The 22,008-nt window shown below is 35.6% G+C and overlaps 1 protein-coding gene across 3 annotated transcripts in view; it reads left to right on the forward strand.

Moving 5' to 3' along the window:
- The window catches only part of ANO5 (anoctamin 5), a 98,685-nt gene that overhangs the window by 16,144 nt on the left and 60,533 nt on the right, over positions 1–22,008 (forward strand). The window contains exons 4-7 of one of the 3 annotated variants that reach the window (XM_043875146.1): positions 5,329–5,370; positions 8,244–8,357; positions 17,051–17,119; positions 18,591–18,875. In XM_043875146.1, the coding sequence (XP_043731081.1) occupies positions 5,329–5,370; positions 8,244–8,357; positions 17,051–17,119; positions 18,591–18,875 (510 nt within the window). The remainder of the gene's footprint in view (positions 1–5,328; positions 5,371–8,243; positions 8,358–17,050; positions 17,120–18,590; positions 18,876–22,008) is intronic. The other 2 variants (XM_043875156.1, XM_043875165.1) reach the window with 2 other exon arrangements.

Consider the following 22,008-nt stretch of genomic DNA (forward strand, 5'->3'; position numbering starts at 1 on the left):
TTGTTGACCGTGTTAGTCTCTCAGTTGTGTCCAACTCGGCAACCCCATGAACTGTAGCCTCTGTTCATAGAATTCTCCAGGCAAGAATACTGGAATGGGCATTCCCTTCTCCAGGGGATCTTTCTGACCCAGAGGTTGAACCCAGGTCTCCCGCATTGCAGGCGGATTCTTTACTGTCTAAGCCACCAGGGAAGCCCCCTGAGCCACCAGGACGTCATCAGTACCAAAATGGCTTGCTGAATAGCTAGGTTAGAAGGATGCCAGAACCATTAAATGAGATAACAGAAAAATGAAGATTATACCTAAAAGAACCTGTCTTAGAGTAGTGCCATTTGTGTTTAAGGGGAATAATTTGAAAAGTTATTAGGGTTTAAAGGAGGAGGAATGGGCATTAGAAAGCACACTAGAGGCATGCCTTAATAACAACCAACATGGTGTGAGTGGTTTTAAGGGGGCGTATATTTTACCCACCTCAGGGGCAATTGTTCAAATATTTTATGACATGTTTGGCATAGATGCAAGCCATCCAGAATGTACATTTGAATAAATGAACCAGAAGCAGTTAGCATGAATATAGTTTAGTATTTATAATTGGTCCATGTATCTACTTAAATAGGATTGCTCTAGGACTCAAGACATTTAATTCTGTCTGCTGGGGATCTTATTCAGTTTCATGGTTTTAATTACCATTGATATGTTGCCACACTCAATTTGAAGTTTCTAGTATAGATATCTCGCCTGACCTTCAGGCTTAAATATCCAAGTCTTTCCCCACCATATGCATTTGAATGTTTAAAGACATTCCAATATTTATGTGTCTAAAATGTAATTTTTTCCCCAGACAAGAAGCTGCTCAATTGAAATCTTTCATATCTCAACTACATACAATCTATTCTTCTAGCTGCTCAAGTTAAAAATTATCATCACTACTGTTTATACATTACATACAATAAAATGCATTTTAGGTGTACAGTTTGACAAATTTTAACAAGTCACAGCAGTCAAGATATAAATTTCCATTACCTCAGGAAAAAAGCTTCCTTTTTTCTGTTTTACCCCTGCACTAGGCAAGCTCTGATTTTTAAAAAAAAATTTTTTCTAAAGTGATATGTGAGCAGAATCATACTGTATATACTATATTTTATGTCTGGCTCCTGGACTTTTTGTTCAGCACAATGTTGCTGAAACGCATCAAGAATTCCACGTGATGCTGATAAACTGAATCTCATTGAATATCTCCATAATTTTTTGGTTTCTTTTGCTTTATTGCTAAGTAGTATTCCATTGTATGGATATACCAGAATTTGTTTATCCATTCACCTGTTTGATGGATATTTGAATCATTTTCAGCTTTATAAATAAAACTGTTAGGAATATTCATGTAAGAGGTGTTTATATAGACATACATTTTCATTTCTTTATGCTAATTTCCTAGGAGAAATTTTCTGGGTCATATGGAAAGAGTATGTGTAACTTTATATGAAACTGCAAAAATGTTTTTAAAAGGGGTTGTGTATTTTTCATTCAGTAATGCATGAGAGTTCTAGTTGCTCTCCGTGCTCCCCAGCACTTGATGTCGTCAGCTTTTTAATTTTAGTGGTTGAGTGAATGATATCTCATGGTTTCAGTTCTCATTTCCCTGATGAATGATAGTGTTATACATCTTTTCATGGGCTTATTGACCATTCATACATCTTCTGTTAACTATATGTTCAAATCTTTTCTGTATTTTAGAAATTGGATTATCTTTCACTAACTTTTAAGAAGTTTGAAGGCAAGACCTTTGTCAGTTTTGTGTATTCCAAAGATCTTCTCCCAGTCTGACTTTCCTTTTTTTTTTTTTTTTAACTTAACACTGTTTTTAAAAAAACAAATTTTCAAAGTTTCAAAGTTCAGATTCTCCTTTTTTTTTTTTTTAATGAGCCATGCTTTTTGTGTGCAAAGAAATAATTGTACCAAAGTAGAGGAGATTTTCTCAGATTTTCTATAGTTTTATACTTTTAACTCTTACCTTTGGTCTGGGATTCATTTTGAGTTAACTTTTGTAGATGATTTGTGGTAAGAATTAAATGTATTTGCTTTTTACTATGCATATGTAACATGTGCTATCATTTCCTCATAGAACCTTTGTGGAAACTGACCATGTAGGTGTGAGTTTATTTCTAAACTCTGCTTTGCCCATCATGTGTCTATTCTTCTGACAACATTACACTTTCTTCATTACTCTCAGTTCAGTTCAGTTTAGTCACTCAGTCGTGTCTGACTATCTGCAATACCATGAACTGCAGCACGCCAGGCCCCCCTGTCCATCACCAGCTCCCGGAGTTTACCCAAACTCATGTCCATCGAGTCGGTGATGCCATCCAACCATCTCATCCTCTGTCGTCCCTTTCTCCTCCTGCCCTCAATCTTTCCCAGCATCAGGGTCTTTTCAAATGAGTCAGCTCTTTGCGTCAGGTGGCCAAAGTATTGGAGTTTCAGCTTCAATATCAGTCCGTCCAGTGAATACCCAGGACTGATCTCCTTTAGGATGGACTAGTCTGATCTCCTTGCAGTCCAAGGGACTCTGAAGAGTCTTCTCCAACACCACAGTTCAAAAGCATCAATTCTTTGGCACTCAGCTTTCTTTTTAGTCCAACTCTCACATCCATACATGACTACTGGAAAAACCATAGCCTTGACTAGAAGAACCTTTGTTGACAAAGTAATGTCTCTGCCTTCACTTTATATTGAAAGTAAGAAAATCAGATTATTTCCGATTTATTCTTCTTTATCAAAATTGTTTGGCTACTCTAGAATCTACATTTTTTCATATAAATTTTACAATCAGCTTGACAAGTCTAAAAAAATTATTATTGGTGTTTTGATTGGTATTGCTTAGACTCTATAGATTAATTTTAGGAGAATTTACATCTTAATGATATTGATCTTTTTCAATACATGAACATAAAATATATCTCTGTTTTGATATGTTTTAGTATATATCAGCAATATTTTCATTTTTAATGTGCAAGTATTATACATATATGTTAACTCTGTCCATAGATGCTTCATATTTTTGATCCTCATGTAAATATATTTTTTTTTCATTTCCAATTGGACATTGCCCTCTCTCTCTCTCTTTCTCTCTCTCATCTCTATGGATTTTAAAAGTATATAGATTTAAAACACCTGGCATAATAATTCAAAAGTTAGGACTTAAGGTGTTCAAGTTATGTGTAATCAAAGAAAGATGTTATTGCCAACTTCTGTGTAACACCAGTAATAAAAGTTTTCAACTCTATTTATAGAGAAGAGGCTCTAACATATCTTTTTACAAATAAATTAGATTAAATTTAATGAATTGAAAAGACACAGGCAAGTTATGCTTATGGTAAGTTTATAATAATATGAAAACTAATTTTAATATGGTAATATTATTAAAAAGGCAAGAAAAATGCGTGCTTTAAATGTAGCCACTTATTATATTAAAAACTTCAGTGCTTAGACAAAACTAGAAGTAAATACACTGAATAGTTACTAAAATAGCAAGGAAATAGGAATGATTTTAAAAATACATTTTTAGTAGGTTTAGTGTTACTATTTTATAATGAAAAGTGAACATATTTGGCACATGATGGAAATACATAATAAAGTTGTTAATTCTAAATTTTTCGTCTATGGAATGTTAATTGTATCATTTTGTAATCAAGTCCTTTGGTGATCTTCATTTAATATATTTTAAATTAATTTTAAAAAATATTAAGTCAGTACTTTTTCAGGACTAATGTTGATCCTGAGCTCACTGATTTTTGTATTGCAAGGATATTGTGTATTGGAAAGGCTGCAAAGTAACTTGACATTAGAGGTATTTATCACAGAAGGCTTTTTACCAGTCACTTAGGTAAATTTTTATACCTTGCATTCTCAGCCTTCTTAATGTTGTGGTACTAGTTAAACCATGACTCCAGGGCCAACTTATTCTTTAGGCATAGGAGGCACAAAATACTTATTGGATCCCATGGAAATGTTTTAATTTTAACATATTTTAAAATCAGAGTTAAAAAAAGTATAATCATATATATTATTTTTTATTAAACATTTTAATAGAAAAAGGGACCCGTGAAAGTCATAATATGGTCCTATATGGCTTCTTAGAGTATGAGTGTTTCATTTCCCTTAACAATTTTGTGATGACTTCTGGTAAAACATCTGAGAAAAGTAGTAACTTGTGGATCTCATGAAAGATCCCAAGAAAATTAAAGTGCTAAGTTAGAATATTTCAGCCCAACACAAAATATTATGCTTTATACAGTGACCAACATCCATCATGTATCTGTCTTTTTTTTAAGTAATGGCAGTATTAACTCATGTATACATAGTAGGCTCTTCAGTTTACAGAGCTGAAACTTTCCCAGCTTAGTCACCAGTTGCTGGGTCTATTTAGAATATTCCAGGAAAAACAACAGTTTAAACAAAACTTTGCATGGCAAGAACTGAAATTCTTTATTGATAATTTAATTAGATAATTTATAATTTCATTATACTATGAAATATAGTACTTGCCTTTTTGTGCCATAGGTTGTTTTCCTTTCAAATATTATTGATTAGCCCAGATGTTTTTTAGTGAATTGCTGTGGTATTCTAAAAATAATGGTAACTGAAAATTGAAGACAACTGAGCATTTAAGTAATTAAGTGACTTTTTCCCCCCAGTATTCTGATAGTGAAATATTTTAATTGTAATGAAAGATCATTAATCTTTTAGATCTGATTAAAGCTTGGAACCTCTTTCTTAAAAAAGTAATTACACACACACTTATATGGTAATGGTAATTTCAGTATTTTTTTCAGTAATGAAATATTTTACACTATTGGGTGAGCTTTTCATACCATACATGGTCCCAGAATAACTATAATAATTTTGCTTTCTTTGCCTGATGTATATAGGCATACATAACAGAATTTCTACTACATCTATTTTACTTTACATTTCCATTCTCATGTTTTCCTTCATTATTTTTTCTTTTTCTTTCTTAATCCAGGTCCACAAATGTGTATTATTTAAAGTTACTGTAAAAGTATTTAGGGAAATTTACTTCAAAGTCCCCTTTTTTCTTTCATTTATTCTTTATTGTCTTCTTCTTTTTTGTTCTTCTTTTTGTTCTTTTTTTGTTCTTCTTTTCTTCTTACTGTCTTCTCCCACCTTCCAGATCTGAAGTGTTACACATACACATGCATATTCACATGAACGATCATACTGGGGTTTGTCTGTTTGTATGTCTGCTTTGGGGGAAATCTTCTTTAATTCTGGGCAGGATTTGCTAACATTCTGTTGATTGCTTCCCAGCCTGCCACGCGATACAATTTGTTCCTGAGGCGGCGTCTTCTGGTAACCAGTGTGGAATGATAACTGCCTGTGCTTTGGATGGCTGCATTGCTAGCCTGAGTCATTTTTGTTGCAATGAATGCTGTTAATTTGAGGGACTTTGTCATTGCTTCCTATTCCCAGGCAACTGAGATTTTAGAATGGTGATTCATAATCTTTTTGGGGTCTGATTCAAGCTTTGGAACCTCTTCCTTTAAAAAAATGTAATTGCAAACACACAAATACACACACTTGCACTTACACACTTTAAATTTACATACAGTTTCAGAAGTTTATGAGTTTCCATGAAGAATCCAAGTTTATGAGCCTTAGAATAACTACCTCATTCAATAGCCACCCAGATGTTTGCCTCACTATAAACAGGCATTTCCAAGAACAAATACAATCAAATATAAATAAAAAAATACACACACACACTGCAAAAAAAATGATCTTAATGTCATGTCTTGTGCAAAACAAAATAATGAGATGTTTTCATAGTTTTCAGTTACGTGTAACAAAATTATCATGTTTTTCTGCCCCAGTTGAAGTCAACCAGTTTCTGTGAACAGTCCTAAGGACGTCTGCTGCTGCTGCTGCTAAGTCGCTTCAGTCGTGTAAGACTCTGTGCGACCCCATAGACGGCAGCCCACCAGGCTCCCCTGTCCCTGGGATTCTCCAGGCAAGAACACTGGAGTGGGTTGCCATTTCTTTCTCCAATGCATGAAAGTGAAAAGTGAAAGTGAAGTCAGTCAGTCATGTCTGACTCTTCGCGACCCCATGGACTGCAGCCTACCAGGCTCCTCCGTCCATGGGACTCTCCTCATGGTATTTACAGGGCTACCGGTGATTTCTCTGTATGTTAAAAATTGTTTACAGTTTATAGTTAGTGAATGACATAATGATAGAGATTTGTGTTTTTCTAGGTAGCCTTTGGTTTTTGAGAGAAGGGAATTACATGTGCTCATGGACAGAGGAGCCTGGCAGACTACAGTCCATGGGGTTGCAAAGAGTTGGACATGACTGAGCAACTAAACACAGCACATTTTGACTGAACATTCAGGAAATAATTGGATTAAATAGTCCAGCTACTTTGTTTGTTTCCTAATGGAAAAAAACTGAGTGTGATTTTTGTTGATTTCTACATGCACATCTTCTGTCACCAGAACTTCTCTTTGTGGACCTAAATTTAGCTGTTCAAACAAACGATATGAATTCTTACCAATATATGTCATTAAAAAAAAAAAAAAACTTTACCAGACAAAATATGACTGACCCAGACTTAGAGCAAAAAGATTATTATTTTTCCCTCTAATTTTTTGCTTTGACTGTATTTAATCTAATTAGTATTATTTTCCCTTCCCCAGTTTGGTAATTTCATAAAATATGCTAATCCTGTGATAACGTACAAGAGCTCAAATAATTTTTCATTTTGTTCACTTTTTTTAGTGATTTATAATCGAGATCTATAACATGATAACAGTTTGAATTTTTCATGTCTTTTTTTTTTTAACTTTCTTTTATGAGAAGAGAGATGACTATGTATCCTTTGGGGTGCAAAAAACTCAGACATAACATTTAAATGATGAAATCTTGATATGTAATCTCTGCACTCCTTGAGTACTTTTTATTTCTTCATTCTTTTTTCACTCATTTCCTCCTGTGCAGTGGGAGCTAGTTCTTTCTGAGACATACTAGTTATGCATTCATATAAATAAAATACAGTTATTCTGTTCATAAACCACAGATCAAACATGAGATTTTTTTCTTATTCTTACTTGACTGATCTACATCCAGTCCTTTTTATGCGTGATTTGCCTGGCCTAACTTGAATGAAAAACAGCATAGAATACCATAAAAGAAACTCATACACTGAAATAAATACCAGTTATGAAAATTAAAAACCCAGTTCCCCATTCACTAGTTAGCTCAAGCAGTTGGAAAGTTGTCTATATTATAAATCTGCATCACAGGGTTAGAGAGATCACTGATATGCACTGTATCCTCTATTTACATCATTCTAGGTATTATATGTGGGCTGTTCCAAATATTAACTATGACATATTACATATGAACTCCCAAGAGGACCAAATCAGTCAAACTTAAAATCTCTTCTTTTTGAAGCTCTCTGATGTTTTTGTAGTTTTGAAAGGGGAGGAATTAATGAACCATACATGTGAAGGGTAAATTTGCAAGTTTGACCATTTTACTGAGAGAATTGGTAACAGATTTAAACAGGGCATTGATTTTAGCTCACTTAAATAATTGATGTTGAAAAGGAGATTTGTATAATAAAAATAAATGGAAAAAAAAAAAGGAGATTTGTATGCGAGTTTACTTGAAGCCAGCTAGCAAGCTAACTTGCTTTCTAATTTTTAGTTGCATCTTGATTTTAACCCTTCAAAAAGTTAATTAAAAAGCAATTTTATGAAAACATAGCATGAGCATTAATTATGCTTTTGTTCTTGCAGTGAGATTCATTAATTAGTCTGTAATGAATTATACCCCTAAAGTAGTATGTGACCATGGATTATTTGTTGGACTTATTGGTATTTTGCTTAATGAAGTAACAAGTCTTTCTCTGAATATGCTTTTGGGATCAATGTATACATGTATTCATTTTGTATTTTGGTATAATTGTAACATTTTTATTATATGTGCATGTAGTCAATATGCTTAGTTTCATCTTGAGTCTTCATTGCTTAATATGTAACTTCTTTATGGATGTGACTTTCTAAAATAAGCATGATCTTCCATTGATGAAAGCTCTGTCTTTATCTGTCATTTTCGGAAAATGAAATTAGATGGTGACCAAATTTTAACTTAATTTCTTTCATGTTTTTGCCATCTGAAAATAAAACTGTAATTTAAAGCTGTGCCATTCATGTCTCCTGCAGTTTAAAAAAGATGAACAAAGCAAAGACTCTATCTTCTTCAGAGATGGGATTAGGAAAATTGATTTTGTGCTTTCCTATGTTGATGACATAAAGAAAGAAGCAGAACTGAAGGCGGTAAGTACTTACGAGAGAGAGATGGGAATAATAAGAAGCACATTCCATAATTTGACAGGGGTCTTTCCACTGAAATTATTTTGTAAAGGTTAGCGGCCCCAGAGTATTTCTGGAAGCAGAAACTGAGTGGAAAGACTACAAAATATGCAACCCAAAAATACATATGTAATTTCAATTTTTTTTTTAACATTTTGGACAGGGGCTTCTTTTTGTAGTTCACCTTTGTTCTTAAATGTGACCACCAGAATTTGGGTGTATGTATGAATATAATATTTATCTTTTGTATTCAATTTCATTTCAGCTTTCATTAATCCATTCTATCTGAAATAGCCTTGACATTATGTTCTTTCTGAACTTACATTATCACTTTCTAAACTTACATTATTTATTTGTGTTTTTTTTTACTTGTTTACTGTCTCCAACACCATAAAGTAAGTTCACAAAACCAAAGACTTTGTCTTGTTTCTTACTGTATACTTGAATGCCTAGAGGAGTAGTTGGAGAATAATGGATGCTTAATAAATATTGGTTGGTTGGTTTAGTGTGTTGTGTCCAACTAAGTTGTGTCCAACTCTTTTGTGACCCCATGGACTGTGTAGCCTTCCAGGCTTCTCTGTCCAAGGGATTTTCCAGACAAGAATGCTGGAGTGGGTTGCTATTTCCTTTTCCAGGGGATCTTCCTGACCCAGGGATTGAACCTGGGTCGCCTGCTTTGCAGGCAGATTCTTTGCTGATTGAGCCATTAAATATTTGAGGTGTCCTGCAGTCCATGGGGCCTCAAAGAGTTGGATATGACTTAGTGACTGAACAACAGCAGCAATGGGTAAGCATATAAACACACATTTACTAACATGCTTAACATAGGAAATAAATGTCCCATGAAGTAAAAAACTAAAGATATTATGTAAGTCCCTGTACATATCCCTCCCTGTTCTTTTCTTCTACTCTTTCTCTGGAAACTCTTCCACCAGGGCACTAAAATTCATTCACTGTCACCACTTTCAGCTCTTGTCTGAATCTCTCTTCAAGCCTAGCTTCTCCTGGGGATTTGATGCCATCCTCAGCAGCCCTCTTAAGTGGTGGAGGTTTTTCCCCTGCAGACTGTTTTTCCGGAGATGGGTGAATGCCTGCTCTCCTTGTATCTTGTTGTTGATTCCAGTCCATCCTCCCTTGCTTAGCCCTAAAACTACTGAGCTTTAAATCTCATCGGTTGATTCCTCCAGTTCCATTCTTCTTTCTCAAGATTGCTTTGGCTATTCGAGGTTTATTGTATTTCCATACAAATTGTAAATTATTTGTTCTAGTTCTGTGAAAAATACCGTTGGTAGCTTCATAGGGATTGCATTGAATCTATAGATTGCTTTGGGTAGTATAGCCATTTTCACAATATTGATTCTTCCAATCCATGAACTCGGTATGTTTCTCCATCTGTTTGTGTCCTCTTTGATTTCTTTCATCAGTGTTTTATAGTCTTCTATGTATAGGTCTTTTGTTTCTTTAGGTAGATATACTCCTAAGTATTTTATTCTTTTTGTTGCAATGGTGAATGGTATTGTTTCCTTAATCTCTCTTTCTGTTTTCTCATTGTTAGTGTATAGGAATGCAAGGGATTTCTCTGTGTTAATTTTATATCCTGTGACATTACTGTATTCATTGGTTAGCTGTAATAATTTTCTGGTAGAGTCTTTAGGGTTTTCTATGTAGAGGATCATGTCGTCTGCAAACAGTGAGGGTTTTACTTCTTCTTTTCCTATCTGGATGCCTTTTATTTCTTTTTCTGTTCTGATTGCTGTGGCCAAAACTTCCAACACTATGTTGAATAGTAGTGGTGAGAGTGGGCACCCTTGTCTTGTTCCTGACTTTAGGGGAAATGCTTTCAATTTTTCACCATTGAGGATAATGTTTGCTGTGGGTTTGTCATATATAGCTTTTATTATGTTGAGGTATGTTCCTTCTATGCCTGCTTTCTGGAGAGTTTTTATCATAAGTGGATGTTGAATTTTGTCAAAGGCTTTTTCTGCATCTATTGAGATAATCATATGGTTTTTATCTTTCAATTTGTTAATGTGGTGTATTACATTGATTGATTTGTGGATATTAAAGAACCCTTGCATTCCTGGGATAAAGCCCACTTGGTCATGATGTATGATTTTTTTAATATGTTGTTGGATTCTGTTTGCTAGAATTTTGTTAAGGATTTTTGCATCTATGTTCATCAGTGATATTGGCTGCCTGACTTCAGGCTCTACTACAAAGCCACAGTCATCAAGACAGTATGGTATGGCACAAAGACAAAAATATAGATCAATGGAACAGAATAGAAAGCCCAGAGATAAATCCACGAACCTATGGACACCTTATCTTTGACAAGGAGGCAAGGATATGCAATGGAAAAAAGACAACCTCTTTAACAAGTGATGCTGGGAAAACTGGTCAACCACTTGTAAAAGAATGAAACTAGAACACCTTCTCACACCATATACAAAATAAACTCAAAATGGATTAAAGATCTAAATGTAAGACCAGAAACTATAAAACTCCTAGAGGAGAACATAGGCAAAACACTCTCCGACATAAATCACAGCAAGGTCCTCTATGACCTACCTCCCAGAATATTGGAAATAGAAGCAAAAATAAACAAATCGGACCTAATTAAACTTAAAAGCTTTTGCACAACAAAGGAAACCATAAGCAAGGTGAAAAGACAGCCTTCAGAATGGGAGAAAATAATAGCAAATGAAGCAACAGACAAAGGATTAATCTCAAAAATATACAAGCAACTCCTGAAGCTCAATTCCAGAAAAATAAATGACCCAATCCAAAAATGGGCCAAAGAACTAAACAGACATTTCTCCAAAGAAGACATACAGATGGCTAACAAACACATGAAAAGATGCTCAACATCACTCATTATCAGAGAAATGCAAATCAAAACCACAATGAGGTACCATTACACGCCAGTCAGGATGGCTGCTATCCAAAAGTCTACAAGCAATAAATGCTGGAGAGGGTGTGGAGAAAAGGGAACCCTCTTTTTGCTGGTGGGAATGCAAACTAGTACAGCCACTATGGAGAACAGTGTGGAGATTTCTTAAAAAACTGGAAATAGAACTGCCATATGACCCAGCAATCCCACTTCTGGGCATACACACCGAGGAAACCAGAACTGAAAGAGACACATGCGCCCCAGTGTTCATCACAGCACTCTTTATAATAGCCAGGAGATGGAAGCAACCTAGATGCCCATCAGCAATAGATAAGGAAGCTGTGGTACATATACACTGTGGAATATTACTCAGCCATTAAAAAGAAATTCATCTGAATCAGTTCTAATGAGATGGATGAAACTGGAGCCCATTATACAGAGTAAAGTAAGCCAGAAAGATAAAGACCAATACAGTATTCTAATGCATATATATGGAATTTAGAAAGATGGTAACAACAACCCTATATGCAAGAAAGAAAAAGAGACACAGATGTATAGAGCAGACTTTTGGACTCTGTGGGAGAAGGCGAGGGTTGGATGTTGAGAGAATAGCATTGAAACAAGTATACTATCAACCGTGAAGCAGATCACCAGCCCAGGTTGGATGCATGAGACAAGTGCTCAGGGCTGGTGCACTGGGAAGACCCAGAGGGATGGGATGGGGAGGGAGGTGGGAGGGGGGATCGGGATGGGGAACACATGTAAATCCATGGCTGATTCATGTTAATGTATGGCAAAAACCACTACAATATTTTAAAGTAATTAGCCTTCAACTAATAAAAATAAATGGAAAGAAAAAATCTCATTGGAGTTATCACTACCCAGTATTGTTGCTGCCCTTATTCTGTCCCTGATCTTCCAACAGGGAAGATTTTGTTAAGAAAAAGTTTCTCAACAATTTTAGCTCCTGGTTCACTATTACTCTCTACACCCAAGCTCCTTTTTAAATTATATATAATCTCAATGCATATATAGATGATTATTTTGGCATCCTGGCCTCTCTGTTCATTGAACTCCCTTTTCCAGTTATCTTAGTCTCTAACTCAGCCCTTCATTCCCCTAGAACTTGCCTTTACTAAAAGCTACAAGTCTTTACAATCTCATTCCAAGTATCCAGCTGTCTGACCAATATCCTTCTTCCTTCAACTCACCAGGACCAGGTTAAATAAAATTATGTTAATCTTCTTACTGCTGCTCCTTATCTTTATGCTCTTTTTTATGCTTGTTCAGTTTAAATCTCATATCAAGTTATACTTCATGGCAAATGTCATCAAACCCCTTGGTCCTCTCTCAATCATACTAAACTTTGCAAAACAACTTTGTTAAACCCAACTGTCTACCTAATACATGCCAGAACCATGCAGAAAGAAAGACATATAACTCACTTACTGACTTTATCTCGTATTTGTGCCAATGGACCTCAACTAGGCCCTTAATGCTATCTGGCAGTCACACTTTACTTCTTTAAATTATTCAGTTTCCCAATCTGCTGGATGACTGTTTTATAACCTTTTCTCTCTCTTATCTTGGATGTATCCTTCTTATTTTCAAGCTTGGCTGACCACTTTTCTAAGTCATTGAGAAAACTGAAGCAAGTAGAAGAGAAATTATTAATTTTCATTACCATATCTGTCCATCTACCAGTATCTTCATCTGTGTAATCTACCTTTCTTTCTGTTACCAAAAATGAGCTGTCTGTCCTTCTGTCTAAAGCCAAGAACTCTGCTTGTGTCCTGAATCAGTTTTTAGGGATCAGAAAGACTACCCCCAGGTTTGCTGATTCATTAAAAGACCTCACAGGACACAGCATGCAGCCGTACTCAATGGCTATGATTTATTGCAATGAAATAAGTAAAGCAAAATCAGCAAAAGGAAAAGAATGCATGGGACAAAATCCAGAGAAAATCAGATACAAGCTTGTAAGAGTTCTCACCAGGTGGAGGGGAGTCATGGAACGCACTTGATTTTTCCAGTAACAATGTGTGACCTTGCACTGGAAGTGTTGACTGTTATGGAAACTCATTAATGATGCAGCGCTGTGGGATTTTACTGTAGGATTTTACTTGTCACCTTCTGCTCAGCTCATACCGATATTTCATAGTCCTGAAGGGAAGCAAGTGTTCAGTATAAATGACATAGTTTGTACAAAACAGGTGAAGTGAAGTCAGCCACTCTTAGTAGATCTGAGAGTGGTGGGAACACTCCCCCAAATCAGTTTCCAAACACCAGAACCAACCTTGCAGTCAGGCCTAAGAATAGCAGTTTTAAGCCTGTTACAGTATGCCTACTTAGGGATGTTGCTTTTATGATTCTTTCTCCCTTAAACTGCATTTTGTGTTGTTCTTTACTGAATCATTTCTTTCAACAGGTGAATGTGATGTTAATTTTTCCGTATTTAAAAAATAAAAACTAAAAAAGCAAGAACAAAAACCTTCTCTTGATCTGTTTCCCTGCCAGCTACTGTCAATTTCTGTTTTCTTTTGGCTCAGTTTTCTCTTAAACCCATTCCTATCAGGCCTTAACCTCACCCACTCTTCTCACGTTTATATAAATGAATCTAGTGTTCAAGTCTCAACCTTCATTTTGCTTGACCTATTAGCAGAATCTGCCACTACTTAGCATTCCTTTCTCTATGCTGCACATTCTTGACTTGGCTTCCAAGTCTCCACATTCTTTCGGTTTTCTTCTTATTTCACTAGCCACTGCTTTTCAATTTTTGCTTCGCCCTGATCCATTGTTAGTGTAGTGCCTTAGGTTCTGTCCTTGATCCTCTTCCTGTCTCAATCTACATTGATTTCTTTGATGATACATCCAGTCTCACAGTTTTAAAATTTAAGACCATGTTTGTGCTAATTCTGTTTACTTTTCCACTTCATACTTCTTTCCTATATGGCTATTCTGTATCTCTCCTCAGAAGTCTTACAGAATCTCAGACTCAGCAGGTCTAAAATGAACTCCTGGACTTCTCCCCAAAGCTGATTCATCTACAAGTCTTCCTCATCTACAGTTATTTATCATATATTTCAGTAGTTGCAAAGGACAGAATTTATAGTGTATTGTAAATGGTCCAGTTAAATCACTTCTTAGCTTGTACCCCTAGAAGGTAAATGTCGTGGCAATTTGTCACCCATCATCATTTATTTTGAAAAAATGAATTATATGAAGAAACTTTTTTAACACTTCAAATTTTACATAATTTACTTTTCTCCACCTAAAATTTTCCTTCCACTTTCTCTGTGTAATTTTTTCCTAATTTAAATGTGTTTTATATTTAGGAGGCTTCTATCATTTGTTCAGTCAAGTTTGCTACAACAAATGTGTATGTACATTGAAGGGTTTTTATTTCTTCCTCAGAATGGTCTAAGCCTTAAGCTTTTTCTTTTGTTTTTTGAGGGTTTTTTTTTTTTTTTTAATACAGTTGTACAAGTGCATAATTGGTAAAACTTGAAATACTATTTGACAAGTAATTATCAAACATCAAAAGTAAACTCATCCTAAATGCATCAGTTAATGAAATGAATGCAGGGGCTTTAAACAATATCTTCTTTTTCTTTTAATAATTTTGTTGATTTATTCATATTTACTGTGCTTGGTCTTCACTGCTGCTGCACAAACTTCCCTCTAGTTGTGGCTGTCAGTAGCTATTCACTCGTGTGGTTTTCAGGCTTCTCTTTGTGGTGGCTTCTCTTGTTGAGGAGCATGAGCTGTAAGGTACATGGGCTTCAGTAGTTGCTACTGCCAGACTCTAGAGCACAGGCTCAATAGTTGGGGCACACAAGCTTAGTTGCTCCGTGGCGTGCGGGATCCTCCCGGATCAGGTGCTAAACCCATGTCATCTGCCCTGGCAACAACTCCCCAGCATTGAGCCACCAGGGAAGCCCAACCAAATTTCCTTTATTCGTAGATGTATGAGAATTATTTCTAGAATGAGATGTTTCAGCTTCAAGTATATTCTTTTTTTTTTTATGTTAGTATAAATTAGGCTTGTTCAGATAAATAAGTAGATTGGAACAGAAATGGTACTCTTTTAGCAGCTTTAATCTTCTTGGGTGAACTCCTGAATTACAGCAGCAGATTGCCAAGTGATTTGTCATAAAAGTAACATTTGATGGTCTATCACCTAACAATACTTAGCTCAGCTTTCAGTTTTACTGAAGTTGGAGAACTGGTGTCCCCATGTCTCACAGAAGCATTTGTTACTGTAATGAGAGGAGGTATTCACTTTTTTGGAAGAAAAGCTATGACCAACATAGCCAGCATGTTAAAAAGGAGAGACATCACTTTGCCGACAAAGGTCCGCCTAGTCAAAGCTATGGTTTTTCCATTAGTTATGTATGGATGTGAGAGTTGGACTATAAAGAAAGCTGAGCACCGAAGAATTGATGCTATTGAACTGTGGTGTTGGAGAAGACTTTTGAGAGTCCCTTGGACATCAAGGAGATCAAACCAGTCAATCTTAAAGGAAATCAGTCTTGAATATTCATTGGAAGGACTGATGCTAAAGCTGAAACTCCAATACTTTGCTACTTGATGGGAAGAATTGACATACTGGAAAAGACCCTGATGCTGGGAAAGATTGAAGGCAGGAGGAGATGGTTGGATGGCATCACTGACTCCATTGACATGAGTTTGAGTAAGCTCCAGGAGTTGGTTATGGACAGGGAAGCCTGGCGTGCTGCAGTCCATGGGGTCACAAAGAGTTGGACATGACTGGGTTACTGAACTGAACTTATTCACTTTTTTAATACTGATAATGTACTTTGAATGTCCTTCTCGCCCCTTGTTTTGTTTTTGTTTTGTTTTTGCTTTCCTGGAGGATTGCAGCCTGCTTTTTCTGTTGGTAACATAAGAGAAGGGCAGTTGTGAAAAAGTATCAGATAGGGGAGAATTGTTCATAAACATATTCTCACATGTTGTAAATGTTGGATGTTGGAGAAAAAGAACACGTTAAAATTATATTCCTTGTAAAGTTTGAAGATCTCTCAAGGTGGACATATGCATTTGAAGATATGTCCTGTGATATCCTAGTAAAACCTTTTAAAATTTCATTTACTATTTTTCATAGTTATATCATAATTTTTTACATTTAAGTCACAGTTGCAACTTTTTATACTTACATGAGGGTTAACTCATACTTGAATTATACTTAAATCACAGTTACAATTTTTCACACTTACAGTTAAAGCCAAAAGCATTTTGAATAGTTAATTATTGCTTTAAAGCTCGCAAGTAATGATTATTCACATTTAATTGAATTAAATTTAATTTTACTTTTTCTGAGTGAAGCTATTCTTCATAATTAAAAAGTCATGATGATATTTTGCCTGAAAATTGCATTAAATATGTCATTTGTTTAAAGTGTCTGATATCTTTGTAGGACTGAGTCTTCCCAACTAGAAGTATAATATATCTCTGTTTATCAAAATGTTTTAAGTTAATTTAGTAAAGTTTTCTGTGTTTTTTTTTCAGAGGAGCAGTCCTGCATATTTCCTGGAGGTTATTCCTAAATATATTGATTTTTATAGTTATAGTGTGAATTATAATACAGGTGAAAAGTCATTCATGGCACTCAGATGGGGGTAATACATAGAATGCTTTTATATACAACAAGGGAATGTCTGAAGGCCCAGTCATTGTGTAACAAGTCTGTTTATCACTGGGCAAATAAAAGTATTTTACAGAATTCTACTGATTTGTTTTTCCATAGGAAAGAAGAAAAGAATTTGAACAAAATCTCAGAAAAACTGGTCTTGAGTTGGAAATTGAAGATAAAATGGTAAATGTAGTTATTAGTCTATACCAGAGTCTTGGTTTTTTAAGTTTTGTTTCCTTGTACTCTGACCTTTGACTGACTAGACTTTTGTGTTTGGGAGCAAAGTAATAGTTTTTCTGGCTTACCAACATTTGCACTGGGGTTGAGAGGGCCTGTGATATTCTAGGTGAATAACTAAGTCAGTGCTCTGAAATTGAGATGATGAGTGATGAGTGGAACACTTTAAAAATAGGCATGCATAGTTCTTGTCAGGATCCAGAGAAAGTAAAGACATGGTTTTTGTTTCATATCTGTCTCATTTTGAAGGTGGCCTATAATCTAACATCTTAACTAGTTAACCTGGCTATCTTGCAACACAAACTTTTAGCTAAGGCCTAGACATTTTTTCTGCTCATTAATATGACTTTTTTTTTTCTAGCCTACTGTTTACTTGTCTAGAATTTCTTTCCATATTGCTTTTAAAGACCTATTTCAGATCCAACCCTGTCCATGAAACTCTAATACTCTAGTTCTAAGTTAATATTCTCTACTTCATATTTATCACTGAATTTTTTCTTACTAAACTCTAGTAAATATGAATTATGCCACATATTCTATCTGTAACTTAACTATTCTCCTTTGTAATGAACTGTTGTTACCTAAAGTTCTTCTCCTAGGTATAGGCAATACATTGAAACTGGGTAAGAAGAGCAAGTACGTCTTATACTTTGTGTGTATTTCTCATATATCCTAAGCACAGTTCTGAGCTAATAACTAGTTGTTAAAAATGTAAGGGATTGTCCAGAACCACATGTGTTTCTATGGATATCAGGCTCATGTACATTGACCCTGATATATATTTTTAAAAAGACTCTCACTTTGTTTTTCTATGTCTCTTTCTTTCTCACACACATGCATAATGTGTGTGTATATACATGTGTGTGTATATGTGTGTGTGTGTTGTTATTTTTAGCTGCCAAGTGGTGTCTGACTCTTTTGCAACCCAGTGAACTGTAGCCCACCAGGCTCCTCCATCTATGGGATTTCCCAGGCAAGATTACTGGAATGGGTTGCCATTTCCTTCTCCAGGGGATCTTCCCAACCCATGGATTGAACCTGTGCCCCTCCTGCATTGCAGACAGATTCTTTACCACTGAGGCCCCAGGAAAACCTACATATTATACATGTGTGTGTATATATATATATATGAGAAAGAAATGGCAATCCACTCCAGTATTCTTGCCTGGGAAATCCCATGAACTGAGGAGCCTGGTGGGCTACAGTCCATGGGGTCACAAAGAACCAGATACAAGTGAGCAACTAAACAAGAAGAAGGTATGTACTACTGTTTTAAGCATTACTCTTCTAGAAATTTTGCTGAAAGTTTTCAAAAAATTGAAAATGCTGTGACATCTTTAATTTGAGGTTTTGTAAATATTTTCTTTCTTTAATCAATTTAGTAATCTTTCCACTATTTTGCCTCCATTTTATACAGAACTCTGAAGATGGAAGGACTTATTTTGTCAAGATCCATGCCCCTTGGGAGGTGTTAGTTACTTACGCCGAAGTGTTGGGAATGAAAATGCCTGTTAAGGAGAGTGATATTCCCTCAGATGACAGAATCCCTTTTAGGTGTATGCTTGAGCCTCTGAAGCTCCCCCGGGATGTGAAGCACCCCACCCCGGAATATTTCACTGTCCAGTTCACCAGACATCGGCAAGAGCTCTTCCTCATTCAAGATGAGTCAAGCTTCTTTCCGTCCTCATCAAGAAACAGAATTGTAGGTAGAGAAAACCTTTGGGTACATCCCTTCAAGTTTGCTTTTATATGTGTACGTGGGCAATACCATGACTGCAAGGTGTTTCTGTGTAAATTTTGATGTGTTCCATGATATTGGGCAAGTTTGAATGTCCATCTTGGACCACTTAACCCTGTCAACCTCCCTATTTCTCAAATTGTTTCATAAAAGTGAATAGTTGACAGTGTGAATATAGCAAAGAGAGGCCTCATGCAATATTGGGGAAATTACTTAATTGAGACCTAGAGGACTTTGATGTAAGATTTCTGTAAGATCATTCTATAATTTTAGCATTTGATTTTATATATTCAGTGCATATTAGGAGAAATATTAGTCATTCCAAATGGAAATGAAATGTTTTAATTTCTTTATATATGGTGTTGACTGGGAAAAAAAGAAGCACAACCTAAATGTTGAGAATTATGTTTTATTCAGGGACATTGTCATAGACTATAGCCCAGAAACAGCCTCAGATAACTCTGAGGAACTGTTGCAAAGAGGTCATGGAGGACCCAGGATAAAAAGGAGTTTTTGCTAGGGAAAAAAAAAAAAAAAAAAACCACACACAACGTGTAGTGGAGCATTAAAAGATTACAGCTAGTCGCAAAACACAGATATCTCAAGTTAATAATTTTAGTGCTTTTCTGGGTATGGGAAGATTCAGAAGTCTGGGCTTGTTGAAATTGTTCCTTTGGTATACCTCTTAACTATGTAGGACCTGTATCCTGCTTTTCTCTGTCCTGAATTACCCATTGTGGGATGGCTGCAGTGGTAAATGGCTTGGTGGCAGGCAACATTCTTTGTTTATTGAAATGGCAGGCATTATTTTATTTTGTCCACAATAGACAGCATTTGAGAAACATCAGAGCTTTTTCCTTTCATTTAAAACCATTTTCAGTCTTTTTTATAATAATATTTCCTCTCCAGTTGTAGTCCTAGAATCTTTAAGTTTCTCATTAAAAATCTCTCACCATTTCCTTGCCCCTGTTTCTTCTTGTTAAGATAAGACTAATGCCCACCTCATAGGTTACCCTGAGAATTAAATGAGTTAAGGTGTGAATGACTTTGAATAGTTTGTGGAATGCATGAGAGATTTACTAAGTGTGAGATCCTATTATTATTGATCTGACTTCAGAGGAAAAAAATTCAGGTTCTTTGTTACTCTTTTCCCCATGTATCTAATGAAATCACCAGGGTTCTAACAATGACTAGAGTCTTCTTTAGATTACTTACTCTTTACTTGAGGAATGAGAGACTTCATTCCCCTTAGATTTACCACTCCTAAGTTTCCAAGAAGGATTTTGAAATAATCATTCTTCTAGTCCCTAGATCTGGTTTTTGAAAAATTCACTGACAGGAATATTAAATAAAATGTAATACCTAGAATTTTTTTAAAAAAATGCAAATCAGCAAACTAAAAGTTCTCTCCCTTGTCTTACCTGGATTAAAAAGCACCAGCAGCAGGAACAGCAGATCTAAGAGGCACCATTTAAGGGAATGTTGAGCACATGGCATGAAATCAAAAGGCCAGGTTTTAATTCACAAATCTACTTTATAAACCAGATACTCTGTTTTAAAACAGAGAGAATGGTAAAGACTAGCATTCTTGGAAAGATCAAATGAAAGACTATACATGAAAGTGAAAAAGCGAAAGCAAAGTCGCTCAGTCGTGTCCGACTCTTTGCGACCCTGTGGACTGTAGCCCACCAGGCTCCTCAATCCACGGAATTTTCCAGGCAAGAATATTGGAGTGGGTTGCCATTTCCTTCTCCAGGGGATCTTCCCAACCCAAGGATCGAACCCGGGTCTCCCGCATTGCAGGCAGACGCTTTACCATCTGAGCCACCTGAACTGTGGCAGTATACATGAAGCTCTCTGTAAACTGTAAATGCTTTAAAAAATTGCTAGCAATAGGCGATTGAACTTATAGGATTAAGTAAGTCACTTGTTCAGGTATAGAAAGGTCAGTACTCATTTATCTTTACTTGTTTTTTGTCACGAGTGCTAATACCTTAGGTTAATTCAGCTTTAAAACTCAACAACTTCCCCTCCTTCATAGTGGAGCGATACTGTTCTTGCTCTGTTCAGAAAGTTATTTGGAAAATTGATGTAGAAAAGACCCTTCCTTCCTATCTTCAACTGGAACATTGTAGTTTATGTACATATAAACTGTACAGTGTTACAAGAACATCTTTCATTGGTACAGGATTTCATACTTTTCAAAGCATCTTCACAATCATCATGATATCTGAGCCTCACAATGTGTATTTCACAGATGACCCCTCTGTTAGGCTTTTTTGGCTATACTATTTGCCGCATAATTTATTCTAAGTTCATCTACTAATTGAAGTGTTCATAATTATAAAGCTTCTCATATATCTGTGTGAAGCAGGTACCTACAACTTGGAACCAGATGCCTAGACTACACTCCCATATAGAGAAAAGGAAACAGCAATGCTGTATTTCTTGACGTTTACATTTGAAAGAGATGGTTCCTAGAAAACTTAAGAAAAACACTCCTGAGTTAGAGAACTGGCAAGAAGTTTATTTAGCTTTTAAAAGGATTTGCATACATCTCTGAGAGAAGAGAAAAAGAATTTATAATTATAAATCTCTGAAGGAAATGCTCTAAGATTTAGCACCAGGGAAATGTCTGTTCTTTCATTCCTTCCTCCATCCCTCTATCCTTCTTTACTCTCTCTTTTTTCCTTCCTCTCTTTCTTTCTTACTGTTTTGACATATACCAAATGCATGTATCCAAATTGTATTCTTCTTAGTCATATTTGCAAGTATATACTTAAAACAGTGATACCTCAAATGTGCAAAATAGTTTTGAGTTTCCTTAAAATACTATTACTATTAATAATAGCAAATATTTAAATAGCACTTACTATATCCTAGAAACTTTTTTTGTACAACATAGTGATTCAATAGTTTTGCCGGTTATACTCCATTTAAATGATAAAATACTGGTTATATTCCCTGTGATCTATAATATATCCATGTATCCTATTTATTTTGCATATAATTGTTTGTATCTCCTATTTCTTGGCCTTATCTCACCCCTCCCACCTCCTTCTCCCTACTGATGACCACTAGTTTGTTCTCTCTGAAT

The sequence above is a fragment of the Cervus elaphus genome, chromosome 2 (genome assembly GCF_910594005.1).
Source record: "Cervus elaphus chromosome 2, mCerEla1.1, whole genome shotgun sequence".
Lineage (NCBI taxonomy): Eukaryota > Metazoa > Chordata > Mammalia > Artiodactyla > Cervidae > Cervus > Cervus elaphus.